General features: G+C 38.0%; 1 protein-coding gene across 1 annotated transcript in view; it reads right to left on the reverse strand.

Moving 5' to 3' along the window:
- Window positions 1-18,543: 18,543 nt before the first annotated feature.
- Window positions 18,544-20,978, reverse strand: part of LOC139123588 (alpha-mannosidase 2x-like) — a 37,791-nt gene continuing 35,356 nt past the window's right edge. Inside the window, exons 21-22 of the mRNA XM_070689754.1 lie at window positions 19,724-20,017; window positions 18,544-18,901 (exon numbers count right to left, since the gene is read on the reverse strand). Coding sequence (XP_070545855.1) covers window positions 18,743-18,901; window positions 19,724-20,017 — 453 coding nt within the window. The 3' untranslated portion in view covers window positions 18,544-18,742. The remainder of the gene's footprint in view (window positions 18,902-19,723; window positions 20,018-20,978) is intronic.

Genomic DNA, 20,978 nt, shown 5'->3' on the forward strand with positions numbered 1-20,978 from the left:
ACAGGGTTTTTCATTCCTTGATATTTATGTACATGTTCCTTACAAAACTGAGTTTATATTCAAACAAGGAAAATGACAATATGTGAATTAACTTGGATTGTACCAGATTGTTGGCAAAATTTAACAAAGTAAATGTTTGTCGGGTGAAAATTGGTACTGGCGAAAACAACAACGATTCAGTGCTCACCAATCAATCAAAATGTACAGGCTCACTCGGAGAAATGCAGTGGATGCAGGGTTGTTGTCCGATTGGGCTAAAATGGCTGTTTTAGGTAACTTTTGGCCTTTTCTCTTCTTACTGCTCGTACGTGTACAGTGCGGCCATGCTCGAGTCTACGCCAGACACACAACTACCCAAAATTCCAGAGTTTATGCTTACACTAATGGAGCATTGTTCCATTAGCTCCACTGTCACTGACGCGGAGCTTATCAAATAGGTTGATTTTCTGTCGTCGTCCCTCAACAATTGCCTTCTCCTCTGAAACCGCATGTCCAATTGCTTTGAAATTTTATATGCAGTTCACTTGGGGTGACCTACGTAAGTTTGTTGAAATCGTGGTGAAATTTGCATATTTGTATTTTTGGGGCATTTTTTGGTGATTTCGGTAAAAAAATCTCTGAAACCGCTTGTCCGATTGCTTTGAAATTTGATATGCAGTTTACTTACTTAGGGTGACTTCAGTCAGATTTGTCTAAATCATGGTGAAATGTGCATATTTGTATTTTTAAGGCAATTTTTGTCATTTTGGTAAAAAATATCTTTAAAAATCTTCTTCTTCAAAACTACCAGTCAGATAGCTTTGATATTTGGTACATATGTCCCTAGGGATGATCTATTTCAGATTTGTTCAAATTGTGCAGAAATATGCAAATTTGCATTTTTAAGGCAATTTTTGCCATTTTTAGTCAAAAAATGTATTTCTCAAAAAGTACTAATCTGATAGTTTTGAAATTTGGTATACAGGTTTCTATAGATGAACTCAGTAATATATCTGTAATTTTGTATTTTTAGGACAATTTTGCCATGTTTGGGCAAAAAATGTGTATTTCCAAAACTACTTATCTGATAGCTTTGAAATTTGGTATACAGGTTCCTACAGATCACCTAATAATATTTATTGAAATTATGGTGAAATCTGCAATTTTGAATTTTTGGGGCAATTTTTGCCATTTTTGGTCAAAAAATGTGTTTCTCAAAAAGTACTGGTCTAACAGCTTTGAAATATGGTATACAGGTTTCTATAGATGAACTAAATTTGATCCTTTGAAACTATGATGAAATCTGCAATTTTTATTTTGGGGGGCAATTGTTGCCATTTTGGTCAGAAAATTTTGTTCTCAAAAAAATACTCATCAGATAGCTTTGGTTGACATGTTCTTAGGGATGATCCGCTGTGATATATTCAAAGTATGATGAAATCTTCAATTGCATATTTTTGCAGCTATTTTGCCACTTTTTCTGGCCTCTGCATTAAGCTATCAAAGATTTCCACCTTCTTCATCAACATGTGTCAAAAATAGTTATTCTCTATAAAAACACAGCGGAGCTATATCGGCCGCTAGGTCCCTTGTTTCATATGTGATAATAAAAGAATGGGCCAAATGATGATAAGATTTGCATCACACTGCCCTTCTTATAAAAATTATTTGGCCTCAGATGACATTACAGTGAACAACTACAGAAAAGATAAGGAACAACTGCAAAAACTCCAAGGATCACCGGTTACATAAATTCTCTTCTGTTAGCCTTATGCATGTCCTTTACGATTCCTCAATGTACACAAGATTATTAATGCAGTCAAAAACACCATAATGTAGCTCATCAGGAGGAGAGGCAAGTGCTCTTTCCAGGTTTCCTGGTGGTCCTTGACAAACTGATTCTCAACAATTCTGTTATAACGTTCAACAATCCAATCCAAGGGGGATACATTGGAGTGGTCCTTGTCTTCTGTTTACAAAGAAGCTCACACATTTTCTGGAACACAGCTGCCTCGAAATTCTGACCCTGGTCAGAGTGTAATTCAAGAGGAACACTGAAACGACTTACAAACTCATCAACCACCTTCCTTAGCTACCGTGACTGCTTCTTGGCTTGGTATTGCAAAGGCTTCTGGCCACTTGCTGAAATAGTCCATAGCAATTATGTATTGGTTCCTCTTTGCGTCTCGTGAGGTGGATCAAGGACATCAATGGCCAACCTTTCCATTGGCGCACCCACATTGTATATGCCAAGTGGTGCATGCTTATTATGGTATGGTCCTTTCCTTCTGGCACACAGCTCACACTTTTTGCACCAGAGTTCCAGTTGATGGCACTTTACCCAGTAGAATTGAGGTCTCACACGAGAAAACATTTTCTTTGCTGACCAGTGCCCTCCAGTCAAGGTATCATGCAACTACTACAGGACCTCTGACTGTCTTGCTTTGGTAGTATCAGTTGCCACTGGGTGATGCCACCCTTTGGCTTTCCATCTGCGATAGAATACATCTTGATGTAGTTCAAGGGAATCCCATTGGGACAAATATGCTTTAGTTATTCGGCCATATGGGGCCACAACACTCCATCAGGGGTGATCTCTTGAATCCAAAACAGTACTTTTCTAATATTAGGATCCCTTTGTTTGGCCACACAGAGGTCTGATACCTTCCTGTCATAAGGCAACATTTAGCTTCCTAGCTTTAGGGATCCTGTACCCACACTGCTGTTTTTCAGACTACTGCACTGATGATTTCTCATTCTGCTGTTCACATTCTTCCCGCCTACTGCAGTGTTTGCACAAGTCTCCACAAGGCCTGCGTGGAAGGCTTTGAGCATTAAGATGGTTCCATCCAGCATGATGATGGATGAATACCAATAAGTCTTACTCCTGTAGTTTCTGGAACCATCTGGCTGTCTGTCCTTCTGGGTTGTGAAACTTCATTAGCCATTGTAGTGCTGAATGGCCTGTTCTAAAAGTGAACTTCCTGTCATATACCGTAAGTAGTTGTGGTGTGGTCAACTGCCCTAACCACAGCCAGTAGTTCTTCGCGAGCAACACATATCGGCATTCAGGGCCACTTAGCACACTACTGCGATATTATAGCACATGTTCCTCTCTGTCCTCCTGCCACTGTGAGAGAACTGTGCCTATTGCACCTTCACTTGCATCTGCGACAAGAATAAGGGGTCGGTCTGGCTGAGGAAATCCAAGGACAGGAGCAGACATCAGCTTCTACTTCATGACATTAAACGCAGTCTCACAATCAACAGTCCAAGGAAATCTGCGAACTTCTTTCTGATGCAGTGGTCTAGCATTCAGCAAATGATATGCCACAAACCTTTGTAATACGAGCAAAAACCGAGGAATGTGTTGACTTCCCTAACATACGATGGAGTAGGCCACTTGGAAACTGCTTTTGTCTATGTCAGTTGTTACACCAGCCTTACTGACAACATATCCAAAGAAGGCAACTTGCGTCTGAATAACTCATACTTCTTGGGACAGAGCTTCAGCCTAACTATTTGCAAGTGATTCATGACCTGCCTCAAGTGGCTCAGTTCTTCATCAAAGCTCTTCCCCTGCACAATGATATCATCCAGACAGACCAGCACCACAATCCATGGCAGAACCCAAAGAACTTGCTCCATCAGCCTCTCAAAGGTGGTGGGTGCATTACATAATCTGAAGGGCATCACAACAAACTTCCACACACCACTCCCAGCAGTAAAACTGTGTCTTCTCCCGATCTTCTTCTGCCACTTCTACCTGCCAGTATCCACTCTTAAGATCCAATGTGGAAAACCATGGAGAGCCTGCTAGAGAATCAAGGGTTGTGTCAATTCTGGGCAGTGGTATGAGTCTTTCCGAGTGACCATGTTTAACTTTCTGTAGTTTACACAGAATCTTTTGGACCCCTCTTTTTTACCAGCAAAATATGTGCCGCCCATGGGCTCGTTGATGGCTCTATAACTCTTTCTGTTTTACATCTCATCAATCTATGGCGGCCTCAGCTTGTTTCACAGGCAGTAGTCTTCTTGGCCTTTGTCTGATGGGTACTGTGCTACCTATATGTATTGTGTGCTTCACATTACCTGTTCTGCCCAAGTCCTTGTTGCCCCTGGAGAACACATACTTAAATTCTATTAAGACCTTTCTTAAAGAATCACACTGTTCCTTGGAAAGCCGGTCACAGCTCCGGGTTACAGGTCTTCCAAATAGTCAGGCATTTCAGATGGGTCTTTGTCAATGGCTGGGTCCTCTATAGGCATACTCTCTGTCTGTTGTCTCCACACTGCAGACAGACTCAACAGACCCCGTGTATTGCCCTTTCTCAGTCTTCTTCTTTGCTGAGTTACATTCATCAGCCGAACTGGTTTGCAATTACCACTTACATCAACCAGTCTTCCCAATGACAACACCATTGCAGATAAAATTTCTTTCAGGTTCCACCAGCCACTGTTCCACAGTACTGTAGATTTCCCACAATTCATTGCAATTTGTATCCTCGGAGATACCTGAGTGAAGTCTACCATCTCTCCCATGTGTAGACAAATTCACAGACTATTTATCAAAATTTTGAAAACGTACTTTTATGCACACCATTCTTCTCAATTCTCATTTTAAATAATTTCGAAAATTATACATAATTGACAGAGGAGATAGCATTTTTGTGAAATTTGCCAGAGATTGTGTCCTCAGCCATACAGAATAATGTGATGGAAAGTAGGGAGACTAGTTGCACCTGTTTTATGAAACAAAAGGATAATGATTTTTTACAATGAAAGTGACAAAAGGAATTTGCATGCTAATTCTAGTTTTCTCAGAGAATGACCCCTTCAGTTCGTCATAACTTGCTGCTCAAAAAGCAAGGCATTTGTAGTACCTGAAGAATGTGACTTTTATGGTTGTATAGTAGTTATTTTGAAACTTTCACTGAAATATCTAAACGTACTTTTACTAGATATAATTTATCAATTATTCTGATGCTGCACATTAGTGCTTACATGCAGAACTGAAAAAGTTTTTAGAAAAGTAACCTTCAAGGATACAAATCAAAGAGAATTGTGGGTAATTTTTTGTACTGTGTGTTCTGCCCTGGTCCAGTTATTCGGCCTGGTATGACAGCCTCACTCAGAGGTGGAATTGTAACACTTCTATCAATCACAATCTGCAGCAAGTGAGCTCCTGAGTTGTCGCTGTCCTAACTGACATATCAAAGGGTACAACAACTTCACCAATCCGCAGGCATTTATTTACCAGGTCTGGTGAACTATTGTGCTGAGCAAAGAAATCTGCACCAAGGAGAACATCGTCAGAAATGTGGGCTACCCAGACATTATGCTGTACAATGGTTTGGCCAAGTTGGATAGATAACAGTCCCTGTCCTTGACAGGTGATGACTCGCCAAAGGCTAATCTTATGTACAAACTCTCTGCAAGTGAATAATGCCCAATGGTTTGTAAGATTTGCATTACAATATTAATATATATTGTTCAATAAAACATAACTGATGCAAAGAACTATTTCTAATTTAGTGTGCTCATGTGTTACCAAATAGTTGGTCGATGTGTTACAGTGTGCAAGTATCTCTCGTAGAGTCTTCCATCAATGAAATGTAGTTTGTCAAATAGTTGGCCGTCGTCATCCTCCATTCAATGTTTTCCTCATTTTACCTAACTTCTTGCAAGCTATCAATCTAAAGTGTTTTAGGAAGCTAAAATGGTAAGTTTGTATAATTGTTTGCTTTGTGTTACATTGTTCCTGCAAGCCATTTATTAAGTTGTTATGATATTTATAGGTTATTCTCCAATATCCACTGTGGTATCAGTGTAATTATCACTTGAACCTGGTAAGTCATAAGAGGCTGTCAAGTGTCTGACCTCACAAATCATAAAAATGCTGATATGACACAAGGAACAGGTAATATTGGGTATTAAGCAATGTATCATATACTCTTGCCCAGACTCTTACAAGCACAGTATAGCAACAAAGTAGAGCTGACCTTTATGAGCCTCACATCTCAGAACTCAAGAATTTGTGCTTATACCTAAAGAATTTGAGGTCAGAGGGTACTGAGCCAGATTTACTCAGAGCATTTCAATTCCAACCAAATCCCTTACAAATTTAGAAATAAGTAAAGATCATATGAAGAAATTTTGTGGACAAAACATGATCGAGTCTTGTACTATCTTAATTATAAAATGTAAAGCTCTGAATAATGAAGTGTTTTATATTGCAATCTCAGAGACTGTTGACAATCTTATGACAGAAATGTTCAATTTATTCAAGGAATGATATTGCTGAAATGTTGCTTTGACAATTGCTCTCTCACACTTTCATAAATTTTAGACGTACATTTGAATTTTGTATTTACAAGTAATGCCGTGAATTTCATGAATTTACGCACAAAAACTGAGAGGTATTGGAAATGACACTTCATAGTTTGCGTGATGCAGCACAGTGTTACAGAAATTAATTATTATTACCATGGAATATAATCATGAAGCCCTAAATGTCTGGAAATCATACTAACACCTGGTAATGTAAACTACACTGACATGGGGTACAGTTGAAAAGGGCCAGTAGCTGGAACTTTAAAAGATTGTTTAAATAATTTGTTCAGAGTGTCAATTTCAAATTCTAGTTCTACACTTCCAGGCATGTTAACTTGCCAACCCAGCATCTACAAATCCCGGTACAGCATGCACTGTTATTGTTTACATTTGAATCCAGTCTGCACCAGAATTCACTTGTCAACAATAACACTGTACATGCAGTCTACACATGCATAGACTGGATTGGCAAGCTGAATATTGTGTATCTCCCCGTGCTCTGGAAATTAGCACAAGAAGCAGTAGTTGACATTGAAAACAAAATAGCGAAAAAAATCATCAAAACTTACAGCCCCTGGCCTTTAACAGTGCTTCTAAAATACTCTATGCGCGCTAGATAACAAGGCTGCTTGCAAATAACATCCAAAATCTATCATTACAGATACAGTCTTTTTGTAACATGTTTTGACCATGCCATTTCAATACAATGGTAAATACTACGATAGTATTTCATCGTGCCATTATGTCTCCATTGAAAGCAGTAGAAAATGGTGGATTATTGGAGACATCTGACATTTAGTGGCCTACTGAAAGTAAAGTTACAAAAGACTGAAGTTTTACAAGGAAAACTCTAATCGGAGGTTGAGCTGACAACCTAAGATGTGCTAAAAAAATTAGCATAGTGTGGAGCAGTGAGGTAGCATGCACCTTACTTTTTGTCAACTCGTTTGAATTCATTTGGATTGTCTTAGTTATCTTTTGAGTGCCTGAAACTGAAATCTGAAATGGCTAAAGAATATCACATTCTAAGTGGAGTGCACAGAAGTAACCTATATCTTTTCACTATTGTAGGGCTGACTTGCAGTGTTTTAAAAGCTGTTATCCCATTGGTTGGCAGAATCTTACCATTATTATTGAATAATACAGATCAACTCCCTAAGTTGCTGTGAATGATGCTTGATCAATCAGATATACTTTCCAAATACCGGTACACTGCAAGTCATCAGCTATTTTGCCACTTCTGCACAAAATTGCAATATCAACTATACTGGCATTAAAAAACACATTTCAACTTAAAATGACGCAAAAACATGAAACCAATTTTAACGAAACATTAAATACAAGTCTAAGAATAAAATGCTATTATAATTTTGACTGGGACTTGGATGTTTGGAAATTTTTTTTCACTGGGACTTAATTAATTTGCCAGTGAAACAATAGAATCTATTGCAATTTTGACATTTTCATGGAATTTCATTTAGACAATTCTGTTTATCAGTTTAAAAAATGAAATCCCAGTCAATAATAAATGCTTTTACAGTGGTATGTTTCAACCAAATGCTGAGGACTGTTATGACAACAGTAAGAAATATCACTTATGTCCAGGGCTCTAACCACTACCTGCTGCAATAAACACAGAATATGCAAAAACAACGAAGTTCCTCTAAATGTCTGTGTTACCAATGTCAATTTCAACAACTTGTTGGACACCTCAATGCATGTTAACCTTTTCACCAACATGGTTAAGCCATATCCATTGTTATCAATGGTGAGTGTGGACCTGTTTACAGGCAAATGGGGTGAACAGGTTAAAACACCCACTATTTAACTTGGCAGCTCAGCATCTACATGTATACGATGCACTAGTATTGTTTACATTTGAATTCTAATCCACACCAGAATTCACTTGTAAACAATAGCAATGCAGTCTACACATGTACAGGCTGAGTTGACAAGCTGAATACTGTGTATCTCAACATGCTTTGGGTACCACCAGTAGAACAAGAAACTGTATTTGGCATGTTTTGCCGTAAAAGATGGAGAGAGAGAAAACCTCAGCTTCAGGTTCAATACCCAATACTGCCTCCATATGGACTAATAGTTGAGATGTACTGTTTTAAAGTATTTTCTCTGTGACAATGATGAAATCGTAATATGATTGGTACTAGATAAGGTTGCCTTTGCTTCTAGACAATTATCATATTAGTTGTACTGGTACACCTTAAATTAAAAACAAAAATCAGTATTATAAGAAGGCACATAATTTTCTGTACCTACACTGAACAATGTACTGTCACTTTGATAAGTTAACATGGTTTTATCAAAACGAAGAAAATGACACAGCATATATTATGCACAATGAAAAGAAATAGTGATTTAAAAAGTCAAATTCCCTTTAAAAGGATCAATAGCTGTAACTTTTAATGGGTGTTTTCACTGTTTTTGTTTTAATGGACATTACACTTTCTTGTTCGTTCTACTCCCCAAAGCATCTTGAGATAAGCCCATTAACTCAGCCAGCACATGCAAACTGCAGAGTTATTGTTTACTAGTGAATTCTGATCTGGACCAGAATTGATATTCAAACAATAACAATTCATTTTACATTTACAGGCCGAGCCGTGTTGGCAAGCTAAGTAGTTGGTGTTTCAATAGACTTTGGGGAGTAGAACAGGAATGTGTAATTAAAATAAATAATAAAAGTAGTGAAAAAAATCACTAAAACTTTACAGCCACCGGCCATTTAAGCAAAAACAGATTCTTGAAGTGCCTGGGGAATCTAACACAATGCTAAATGTGAAAACTTTTTAATTTAGCATTATATTGTTCCGGTGGTTTCAAACCTAACCATGCATAAGGATTGATTCAGTGCCAGAACTTCCAGCAGATGTGTTTCACAACATCAATGTCAGTGAATGCTGAAATACTTACAGGCAACATCAAGGTTAGTGATTACTCTCTTCCTACAAATTTGTAAATTTAAGCCTAGAGTATATGAGTGGACACTAGTTTTCCATGTATATGATATGTATTGTGATATACCGGTAGAACAGTATGAATATTGGTCACTCATACTTCAAAATTGTGAATTACTTTCCAGATGAACACTAAACTACCCCATTCATTCCAGTTCACGATAGACTGACCAGATAATTAAAATATCAAAGTCAGGTTTGTTTGCAAGTTTTACGTTGGTCAGCAAACGGGGAATTTTCAAATAAAAATAATATTGTCTGTTTCATATCTTTTCCCACATTAATGATTTATCATTCGCTGTTGCTCTGACAACACCGTTACACCAGTGCTTTGTGGAACTTTTTTCCTCCAGTGTTGTTGGCCATGTACATAAGGGGACAAGATTGAAAGGGTTGTATTGCAGCAGTTACACCCTTGTCAGTGTTCACATGTATGGTCAGGGTAATCTATCAATTACTGTAGACAACAGAAACATTGAACCATCTCAGATTTGAATCACCATTTTCGCACTGTTGGCCATCACCATGGTGACCATACAATTGTCATATAGTGGCTGTTCAGAGTAGAGTGAGCCTCGAGACTGAAAACTCAAAGTTCAAACTTTATGCACAGAAACACTAAATCATGATCTTAAATAATCAAGAATATACAATGGGTGTCACTTTGAAAATTTTGGCATCATATTTGACATTACTTGAGACTGCAAACACTTCCTTCACTCCATGGATGTCAGCAGACTAGTAAACATTTTAAGAAAATAATATTTGTCCTTGAGGCGCTAATCTACCTGAAAGCAATGATGTAAAAGACTCTACAAGATTGACAGTAAATTCAAAATGGTCAGTAGCCATATTTCTTTCACTTTTTTCTGACCATTCCTAACTGTCTTGGTTTCCATGAAACTGTGCTTTGGTGTCCATATATTGTAGTTGCAACTCAAAAAGTATTTTTTGTCCCTCCAACTACTTCATACATTTCTATCATGAGTGTAATAACAGGAAGGTATGTGTATGATAGCAGATCTTGATATTAGTTTGAAACTAAAAGACTCTACATGATTATGAAATTGGTTGGGAAAGATGTAATGAAGATTTCCAACCCCTGCAGTTAAACACAAGGAACTTGCAAAACCTTAATTACCACTGAAGTGAAAAGAATCCCACAGTAAAATTTTATGCAACTGGCAATAAAGCAGGGAGCAGATAATAATACTTGTGGACTGTAGAGCGATATGGATAGATGAAAGACATACAATAAACTTAGTGTAAAAACAAGTGTATTTGAATTCATTATTGCGATGATAGTACATTACATTGACAAAGTCACAGAAATTCAAAATGTTTTTGTCGGTACTTCAGTAAAACATGGACAAGAGTGTGAAGATATTGGATATCATTGTTGAACAAAACTTCAGTAAAACATAGACATTTGTGAACAGAACTTCAGTAAAACATAGACATTTGTGAAGAGATTGACAATCGTTGTTGAGTTTCTGCTGGGAATCCACAAGTATATACTTGGCAATGACAGTGAAATGGAGTAAATCTATAACCAGAAGTTTGACTTCACAATGATGGATATATTATGCTTTCATTGATTTCAGCCTGTGATGGCTGCTGAAAATGCAAAGTCCAGCGAAATTTTACAAGTTAAAAATATTTAAACAAGAACAAACCTCAAAGCAGCATTAGTTTTATCTCCACTAAGAGGAGAACGAAAAGATACAGTGCATTCTGCCATTGTTCAGATGGCACTGATTGGCTAAGAAAGGGTCACATGATCAACAAATATACAAATACAGTGCACATGGCATTGCCATACGTGAGACGCATGAAAATAGGAAATTGCTCTTTCTTTAAGCATACAGATGACAAAGATTGGCTGAAAATGGTCACATGATCAACAAATATGCAAATACAATGTTGACCTTGCCATGTGTGAGAAACACAGTAAGTGAGGCTACCCACAATTCCCCTTGATTTGTTCACTCAGACATTTTTTGCTAAAGGCTTTTTCAATTTTATCAGTTTCTTAACAATTTTTAACTTACAATTTAAGTTCAGGATTATTTGTTAAAACTATTTTCCAAAATTATTGATTATGTCAAAATTCAAGAGTAAATTGAATGAGAAGTTGATGTTTGAAGGTGCTAAAAATTGCACACTTGTCAAGATAAAGTTATCAGCAACTAAGATGGTCTCATCATGCCACCTGTTAGACATGCAAATTTCCTTTGTTACGAACATTAAAAAAAATCAATACCCTTTCTTTGCCAACACAGATGCAACTTATGCCCTTAGTTTCCTTGGAAATATTGTGTATGGCTGTCAAAAATCTACGTCGACAAAATTACAAAATTGCTATCTCCTCCGCGGGAAAAAGGGGTTGATCTTCTCATTATTCACAATGAGAAATTAGAAAATTATGATTATCAGAACTTTGTTGCCAGAATTTTGAAATATGGACCGAGTTGTTCTGTGTACAGAAGAAATTTGCTTCAGTTCAGTGAGTGATCTCCGTGTGTACAGATCATGGAGAATTGTGAGTAGCCTCACTTACTGTGAGACTGATGGTATTAGGAAAGTGTTCTGACTTCCACTATACAGATGACAAGGATTGGCTGAAACAGGTCACGTGATCAACAAATATGCAAATACAATGTAATTTACATTATCATGTGTGACACCAATGGTATTAGGAAAGTGCTCTTACTTTCACCGTACAGATGACAAGGATTGGCTAAAACAGGTCACATGATCTACTAATATGCAAATACAATAATTGACATTTCAATGTGTGACACACATGACATTAGGAATGCACTGTTACTAAAAGCACTGTGTGATGTTGGCTGGTAAAACGACGATAAATCATTAAAATCACATACACTTATCAGCAAATATCTCCATGTACACAATTCAAAACGATCTTAAGAATTTAAAAAAAAAGTGTTTGGTCATGGTATTTCCACAGTTTTTCATCACTGACATTGTTATGTAGGTCATTTCCCCCACACTCATCATGACCTGAGTTCAATTAGTCTAGAACATTCTCAAGGTCACTGCCCTTGATGACCTCACAACCTTGAATTCAATTAGTCATGTTTGGAATGTTCTGGAAAGTTGATTAGTTGTGTAAGGGAGATAATTTTAGAACAGTAATTAGCATGTCAATAAAAGTTCTAGATTGTTCTTATATGCCTTTATAAAAGGGACGTGCACAGCTTCAGTCAGACTTTTGGGATCGTGTCTCTTGTGTGTTACTAAACTCCAGCAGTAGTCATTCTCAAGACTTTTCAAGACCTTCACTGCCAACGCTGGATTTATACTGTGGACTTTGTGCAACTTCAAGCCTGCAAGCCTGCAAGGACTGTTCATTCATCCAACTGACTGTTACAACTCTGAGACTGGAGCTTTGCCGTCCCAGCTGAGATAAGTAGTCTGTACACTTTTAAAGCTTGTACTCTATCCCTGACTTAGCAATTAGTTTTATTTTCGTAATAAATTTTGTTTAAACGTTAACTGCTGAGTTCACCCTTTTGTTCGTTTTCTCTGCACGTAACAAATTGGGGGCTCGTCCGGGAGACGAATATTTTGAGCCGTTTGACAACATTTTGCCTACCTTTTCAAAACTACTGTATACTGTGAACTCAGCTAAATTCAATCATGGCGGAATTCAAGCCAGACGAATTTATGGATGACCTTGATCAGGACACATTTAATTCCCTCAGAAAAGACAACCTCATAGCACTGGCAAATTTCCTTAAAGTAGATGTCAAAAGATCTATGCGCAAGCGAGAAATACAGTCAAGATTGCAAAACATTTAGTTAATTCTGGCCATTTTGAGGAGTCTGCCTTAAAAGATTATGAGCCTGAGTCCTCCTTCGAACTCAAAAATTAGAATTAGAAATACAGGCAGATTTGGAGCTTAAGAAATTGGAATTAGAAAAGGAAATGAAAGAAAAGAATTGCAAAGGAAGAAAGCAGAAAGAAAAGAAAGACAGAAAGAAAAAGAAAGGCAGGAAAGATTAGAAATGGAAGAAAGACAGAGAGAAAAAGAATTGCGATTAGAAGAACAGCGATTACAGGTAGAAATAAAACGTTTAGAGCTTGGACAGTCAGGAAAATTCTTCCCTTCAGACAAGTTTGACATCACTAAGCATTTCAGGTTAGTTCCCTCTTTCCAAGAAAAGGATGTTGATAAATATTTCCTTCATTTTGAGAAAATTGCTCAGAGTCTGAACTGGCCTAAGGAGTCCTGGTCTATGCTTTTGCAGAGTGCTTTGGTGGGTAAAGCCAGAGAAATTTACATTCAGTTGTCAGTAGAGCAGGCTTCAAATATGATTCTGTGAAGGAATTAATTCTCAAGGGTTATGAGTTGGTGCCTGAAGCTTACCGTCAGAAATTTAGGGATTGTGAGAAGGTGAAAGATCAAACTTATGTTGAATTTGCTCGAACAAAAGAACAACTGTTTGATCGTTGGTGTTCTTCTGAAAAGGTCAGTCAGAATTATGACAAATTACGACAACTTGTTTTGATTGAGGAATTTAAAGGTGCATCCGGAGTGACATCAAGACGTTTATCAATGAACAAAAGGCAGATACATTGGAGGTTGCTGCACGTTTGGCCGATGATTATTCATTGACCCACAAATCTTCCTTTCTCAGCAAACCATCCCAGTCCTTTTCATACAGAAACAATGCAGGTAAATTTAACTCCTCCTTTTCATCCAAGAATTTTTCAAAGGAGAGTAGGAAATCAAATGAAAACAGTTCACAAAATTCAAGTAACACTTCCACATCATCAGATCCCAAGTCTCAATCTCCTTCTGACAAACAGTTTGGTACACTTTCTTGTAATTATTGTAAGAAAGACGGCCATTTAATGTCAGATTGTTTCAAATTGAAAAGAAAACGTGAAGGTCAAAGTGGTCAAAGTGGATCTAAGCCAACCGGCTTTATTTCTTCATCAACTCAATTAGAGTCTAATAATGTGTGCAACACATTTTCTGAGGTTAAATCCCTCTTATCCCCAATTAATGAGGTCAAGGTCAATTCTTCTCAAGATAGCATTATGGGTATTTTCGAGCCATTTATTCATAATGGTTTTATATCACTTTCTAGTGATTTTTCTTCCGCTACCCTGTCAAAATTTTAAGAGATACCGGGGCTTCCCAGTCTCTTTTGTTGGCAGATACCCTGCCGTTTTCTGAAAAGTCATTTTCAGGTTCTAAAGTTCTTATTAAGGGGGTAGATTGCAATGACTTTATTCCTGTTCCTCTCCATAATGTCTATTTGTCTTCGGACTTTGTTTCTGGACCTGTGACTTTAGGTATTAGGCCTTTTTTGCCTTTTGAGGGATCACCTTCTTCTTGGAAGATTCACCTTCTTCTTGGAAACGACCTTGCTGGGGACAAGGTCATTACTAATCCACTTGTGACTGATAATCCTAGTTTAGATCAGGATCCAGAGCAATTGAACAAGAGATACCCGATTTATTTCCTTCATGTGCCATTACTCGAGCCATGTCAAAGAAAACTTCCGAGAATCAAAATACTCTCAAAAATAATGTCACAGATGTTGACTTAAATGACACCTTTCTCAGTCAGGTGTTTGACACGGATCATTCCGTTATCCCTCGTGGATTTGAAACTTCCAGTAAAACTTCTGCTGACCAAAGTCAGACATTTCTAGATCAAATCTCATTGCAGAACAACACAAAGACCCAGATATTTTGTCTTTGTTTGACAGGGTAGATGATGAAGGTAAAACTTCAGATAGCTCTGTTTCCTATTATACAAAGTCTGGTATTCTCATGCGTAAATGGAGACCTCCAGATGTTTTGGTTGATGACGATTGGGCTATAAAACATCAAATTGTGGTTCCAAAGCCCTACCATGCTGAAATATTGCGCCTAGCCCATGAAACCCCCTGGGCTGGTCACTTAGGAGTCAGGAAAACTTATCATAAAATTCTCAGTCACTGTTATTGGCCTAATCTCAGGCAGGATGTAGCACATTTCTGTAAAACTTGTCACACATGTCAAATGGTAGGAAAGCCAAATCAGACTATTCCAAAGGCCCCTTACAGCCAATTCCTGCATTTCAAGAACCATTTAGTAGGATACTAATAGACTGTGTTGGGCCCCTACCAAAAACAAGATCAGGAAATGAGTACATGTTGACAATTATGTGTACATCAACTCGGTTCCCAGAAGCCATACCACTGAGAAACATAAAGACAAAGACTATAGTGAGAGCTTTAGTCAAATTTTCACTTTATTCGGCCTCCCTAAATGTGTCCAGTCCGATCAAGGCTCCAACTTTATGTCTGGTATTTTCAACAAGTAATGGATCAGCTAGGCATTAAACAGTGTAGGTCATCCGCCTATCATCCAGAAAGTCAGGGGTGCTCTTGAGCGATTTCATCAAACTTTGAAAAACATGATTAGGACCTACTGTTTTGACACAGAGAAGCAGTGGGATGAAGGAATTCATTTTTTGCTCTTTGCTGTTAGAGAGTCAATTCAGGAGTCTCTTGGTTTTAGCCCATTTGAGCTTGTATTTGGACATACAGTCCGTGGCCCACTTAAGCTCGTTAAAGAGAAATTCCTATCAGACGATGATGATTGTCTGAATATTTTGCAATATGTGTCAGATTTTCGTACAAAACTCTCTAAAGCATGTGAATTAGCCAGAGAAAATCTTGAGTCATCTCAGCAGTCAATGAAAACCAAATATGACAAAAACACCTCAAAACGGAAGTTTGAACCAGGTCAAAAAGTTCTTGTTCTACTTCCAATTCCTGGCAAACCACTCCATGCTCGTTACTTTGGGCCATACCTAATTGATAAGAAATTGAGTGATTTAAATTACATCATAATAACACCTGACAGGCGAAAACAAAAACAGCTATGTCACATAAATATGCTTAAGCCATATTTGGATAGGGATAATCCTACTATAACTCAGCCTGTCAGTGCAGTCAGTTCAAACCATTATGAAGATAGTGATACTGAAACTGACTTGAGTGAAAATGCTCTAAATTCAAAGCTGGGCTCGGTCAAGCTTCAGAACTCAGAAATCCTGGAGAAGCTGGAGTCTACAAAGTTGGCACATCTCCAGCCAGAACAGCAACAACAGGTGAAACAACTGCTCCATGAATATAAACACCTGTTTCAAGATGTCTAACGAGGACAAACGTCATCTATTGATGTTGGGGATAGTAAGCCTATAAAACAACATCCATACAGACTGAATCCAACAAAAGCGAAATATCTCCAGGAAGAAGTAAATACCTGCTGGACAATGACTTTATTGAACCCAGTAAAATTAACTGGAGTTCGCCGTGCATACTTGTTACCAAATCAGATCACAGTACACTTATCGTATGTGCACGGACTATAGGAAAGTCAACACTTTAACAAAGACAGACACTTTCCCAATCCCGAGGATTGATGACTGCATCGACCGAGTGGGAAAAGCCAAGTATGTGACGAAATTTGACCTACTGAAGGGATTTTGGCAAGTCCCTTTGACGGATCGTGCTCGTGAAATATCCGCCTTTGTTACACCAGACGGATTGTTTCAGTACAAGGTGATGCCATTCGGAATGAAGAACTCTCCGGCAACGTTCCAACGGATGATCAACGACGTCATATCCGGGCTAGACGGATGTGCAGCTTACGTTGACGACGTCGTCCTGTATACTGACACCTGGGAGGAACACATCAAGCTCATGCGGAAGTTCTTTGAGAGACTGAGTAAAGCAATGTTGACTGTCAACCTTGCCAAATCTGAGTTTGGTTGGGCGAGGGTGACTTACCTCGGACATACTGTAGGACAGGGTGAGGTAAAACCTGTTGATGCCAAAATCAGTGCCATTTCAAGTTTTCCCATACCAAACTGCAAACGACAACTGATGCGCTTTCTCGGTATGGCTGGTTACTACAGAAAATTCTGTCCAAATTTCTCCACAATTACTGAGCCTTTGACTAACTTACTTAAAAAGAAAGTAAAGTTTGTTTGGTCAGAGCAATGCCAACAGGCATTTGATACACTTAAAGCCATACTGCAAAGTGCCCCAGTGTTGTCTGCACCAGATTTCACTTTGCCATTCAAATTAGCTGTAGATGCTAGTGATACGGCTGCTGGTGCTGTTTTATTGCAAGAGGATAGTCATGGTATAGATCATCCTGTTTGCTATTTTTCACGCAAATTTAACAAATCTCAGAGAAACTACTCTACAATTGAAAAAGAGTGTTTATCTTTGATATTAGCTTTACAGCATTTTGAAGTTTATGTTACTTCTTCAAATCAGCCAATAGTGGTTTATATTGATCACAACCCTCTTGTATTTCTGCAGAAATTTAAAGGCAAAAATCAGAGATTGCTAAGATGGAGTTTAATGTTACAGGAGGTTTAATCTTGACATTAGACATATCAAAGGCAGAGACAATTTAATTGCAGACTGTCTCTCTCGTATTTAGAACTTATTTTGTTCACACTTTTAAGATTACATTTGTAAAAGAAAGATTTTTCATTGAAAAATTTTCTTTTTTGAAGAGGGGGTGTGTTATGTAGGTCATTTCCCCCACACTCATCATGACCTGAGTTCAATTAGTCTAGAACATTCTCAAGGTCACTGCCCTTGATGACCTCACAACCTTGAATTCAATTAGTCATGTTTGGAATGTTCTGGAAGTTGATTAGTTGTGTAAGGGAGATAATTTAGAACAGTAATTAGCATGTCAATAAAAGTTCTAGATTGTTTTATATGCCTTTTAAAAGGGACGTGCACAGCTTCCAGTCAGACTTTTGGGATCGTGTTCTTGTGTGTTACTAAACTCCAGCAGTAGTCATTCTCAAGACTTTTCAAGACCTTCACTGCCAACGCTGGATTTATACTGTGGACTTTGTGCAACTTCAAGCCTGCAAGCCTGCAAGGACTGTTCATTCATCCAACTGACTGTTACAACTCTGAGACTGGAGCTTTGCCGTCCCAGCTGAGATAAGTAGTCTGTACACTTTTAAAGCTTGTACTCTATCCCTGACTTAGCAATTAGTTTTATTTTCGTAATAAATTTGTTTAAACGTTAACTGCTGAGTTCACCCTTTTGTTCGTTTTCTCTGACGTAACAACATTCTGTGACTATCAAAATCGTGTAACATCCAACTGGATATCTTCTTGCACATCCTGTCAAGTCCATGCATCACAGTCACAAGTTTTCATTTGTCCAGAGTTATCAAAGGCGACATATTCCACAGTAAAGCAAAGAATACAGCAAGAATCAAGATTTCCAAAGGGAGCCCTCAAGACACCCACTGGAAGTATTTATCATTTTCTTTCAAAGTTTCTCTGATTCAGTACATTAAAGTTTATGATATGTTCTCTCACATTCTGAAATTAAAATGTCCAAGTGGCTTGATCAAATCTGACTGCCACTCACAACTTTGCTAATGGAATTTAAGTCTGTATGCTTTGATTTCCATTGGTTCTATATAAAGAGCTTCTGACAGTTGAACTTGACCTTTTTCATACATCATAGTTAACGATGTTACCGTCGCCTCCTCTATTTGCACATTGTCTTCTGTAAATAAATCTCCCAGTGTCACCTAAAATGTAAACAGAAATTTTTAACACAACACTCATCATCAAAGGATAGCGTAAGAACTCACAGAAAAAGCTATTGCTACTTTTTCACAGAGGTGTTTTCACTGCAAATGATTCATTGCAAATAGTACAGTGCAAATTTTTAGGATCACATCTATGCGTTTTACAACTTGCCAACCGCAACAACAACTTTCTGACTATGTCTCTTCCATCCAGAGAGTACACACAACTGTATGTGAGTACACGTCACATGCTAGTACATGTAGTAGTCACATTGTGTCAGGAGGGATAGGCAGACAAAAAATTTTACTTTCTCTTCTCAGATATTTGTTTCTATCAATAAGAAGTTAATATTCTAAAAAATATCGTAGCATATTGATAATAACACTGAGTGCTGTGAAATGCCTTGATATTGACACAAACAGTACATTTTGTTTCAAGATAATGTATTCAAAGTGTGCCCTCGCAGGTAGGTGAAAAATGTTTTTTTGAAGCAAACTGAAGAAAACTTGATTTGCTGTGAATCACTGACATGCATGACGCAAAATGATACAAGTAAGTCAGTAGTTGTAAGTATAGCGCCCTCTATCATCATATGCTTTTCTTTGATTCCTCATACTCTGGCCTGAGTCAGCAAGAAGCAATGAAAACAACACTGATTGTGCCCTCTCCCAATGATGAAATGGCAAGACAAGACAACTTATTATCAGCAAGTACTATCGCCTGGGGTGTATTTTAATAAGGCAACAAAAATTGACTTTGCCACTAAAAGAGTTAAGTCTGCATCAACTTTTAAATGAAAGCAGTATCTGAAAATGACTTACTTGACCCTGATTTGTTGAACATGTAAGAGTTGTAGCTGGATATTTACAATCAAAACCAAGACGATGTAACAGTAGAAGAGCGCCATCGCCAGGCACCGATTCACCCTCCCTCATATCGTGGAGATGGCGTAGATTTAGAAGATGTACGTCACATGATAGCTGCTGCGTCAATGGTGCGAACTCGGTGACGATGTCGGCATCCATTAAGGTAGGTAGTGTTATCAGTGGATTGTTGAGAGTTTGACTGACTGTATGACTAAGAAGAGATGGGTACCCTGTAGGAACTGTTGACGTCTGCAAAATCAAGATACAAATAAACATTAGATACTCACCTCCTTTCATATTACTGTCACAGGTTTAACCATTTCAGAACAATGGTTGACCCTAACCCATGGTTATCAATGGGGAGTGTGGACTTGTTTACGGGGCATTGGGGGTAAACGGGTTCACAGTGACATGATAACATCATATTTGTACATGATTGGTATTGACAATTCATAATAATCACTCACTGCCCTGATACAACAATCCCACAGTTGTACATTGGTGGAAGTGTTATAATTGTTGCAGCTCAATGAGACACAAATGAAGAATTTCTGTAAGGGACTACAGCTATGTGACAACAACATAACTTTTTAAAAGTTTTAAAGCGTTTTTTCCAGTAAATTTCTTCAAATTCGATGTCACGATATCGATGCGTTGCGTTACCGTATTTTATGGAATCAACTGTGCACGCGGCGCGCTTTCTGAAACGTTCTTTTCAGAGCTTGTGTGAGGCTGTCGCTCGTGAACTCTCATTCAAACTTCAGCCCTAAAGAACAACAATTGTCCACTTGTTTTTAACTTTAGCATTTTATAATGAGGTTATAAACGGTGCGCTCGGTATTTGGTTGCGGATATAAGACCTCGGGGGGTGAAAATTAGCATATTTGGGTGAAATAATCACCTCGCTTTGCTCGGTGATTATTTCCCACCAATATGCTAATTTTCACCCCCAAGGTCTTATATCCTCAACCAAATACCCGAGCGCACCGTTTATAACCTCTAATTAAGGTAGAATGTGCCTCAGGGACAGATATTTAAAGTCTCAAAATTTTATGATGCTTTTCTTGTCTACCACTTGTTAGGGTTCATTTTGAAGCTCATGTAGTAACTTTACTTTCCACAGACTTATTTTTGTGAAAATCATTGCAATTGGGTGATGTAGTGTACGATGCAGTGTACAACAAGGCATTCACAAAACACTATACTTCTG

Source organism: Ptychodera flava (assembly GCF_041260155.1).
Source record: "Ptychodera flava strain L36383 chromosome 23 unlocalized genomic scaffold, AS_Pfla_20210202 Scaffold_23__1_contigs__length_28996876_pilon, whole genome shotgun sequence".
Classification (NCBI taxonomy): domain Eukaryota; kingdom Metazoa; phylum Hemichordata; class Enteropneusta; family Ptychoderidae; genus Ptychodera; species Ptychodera flava.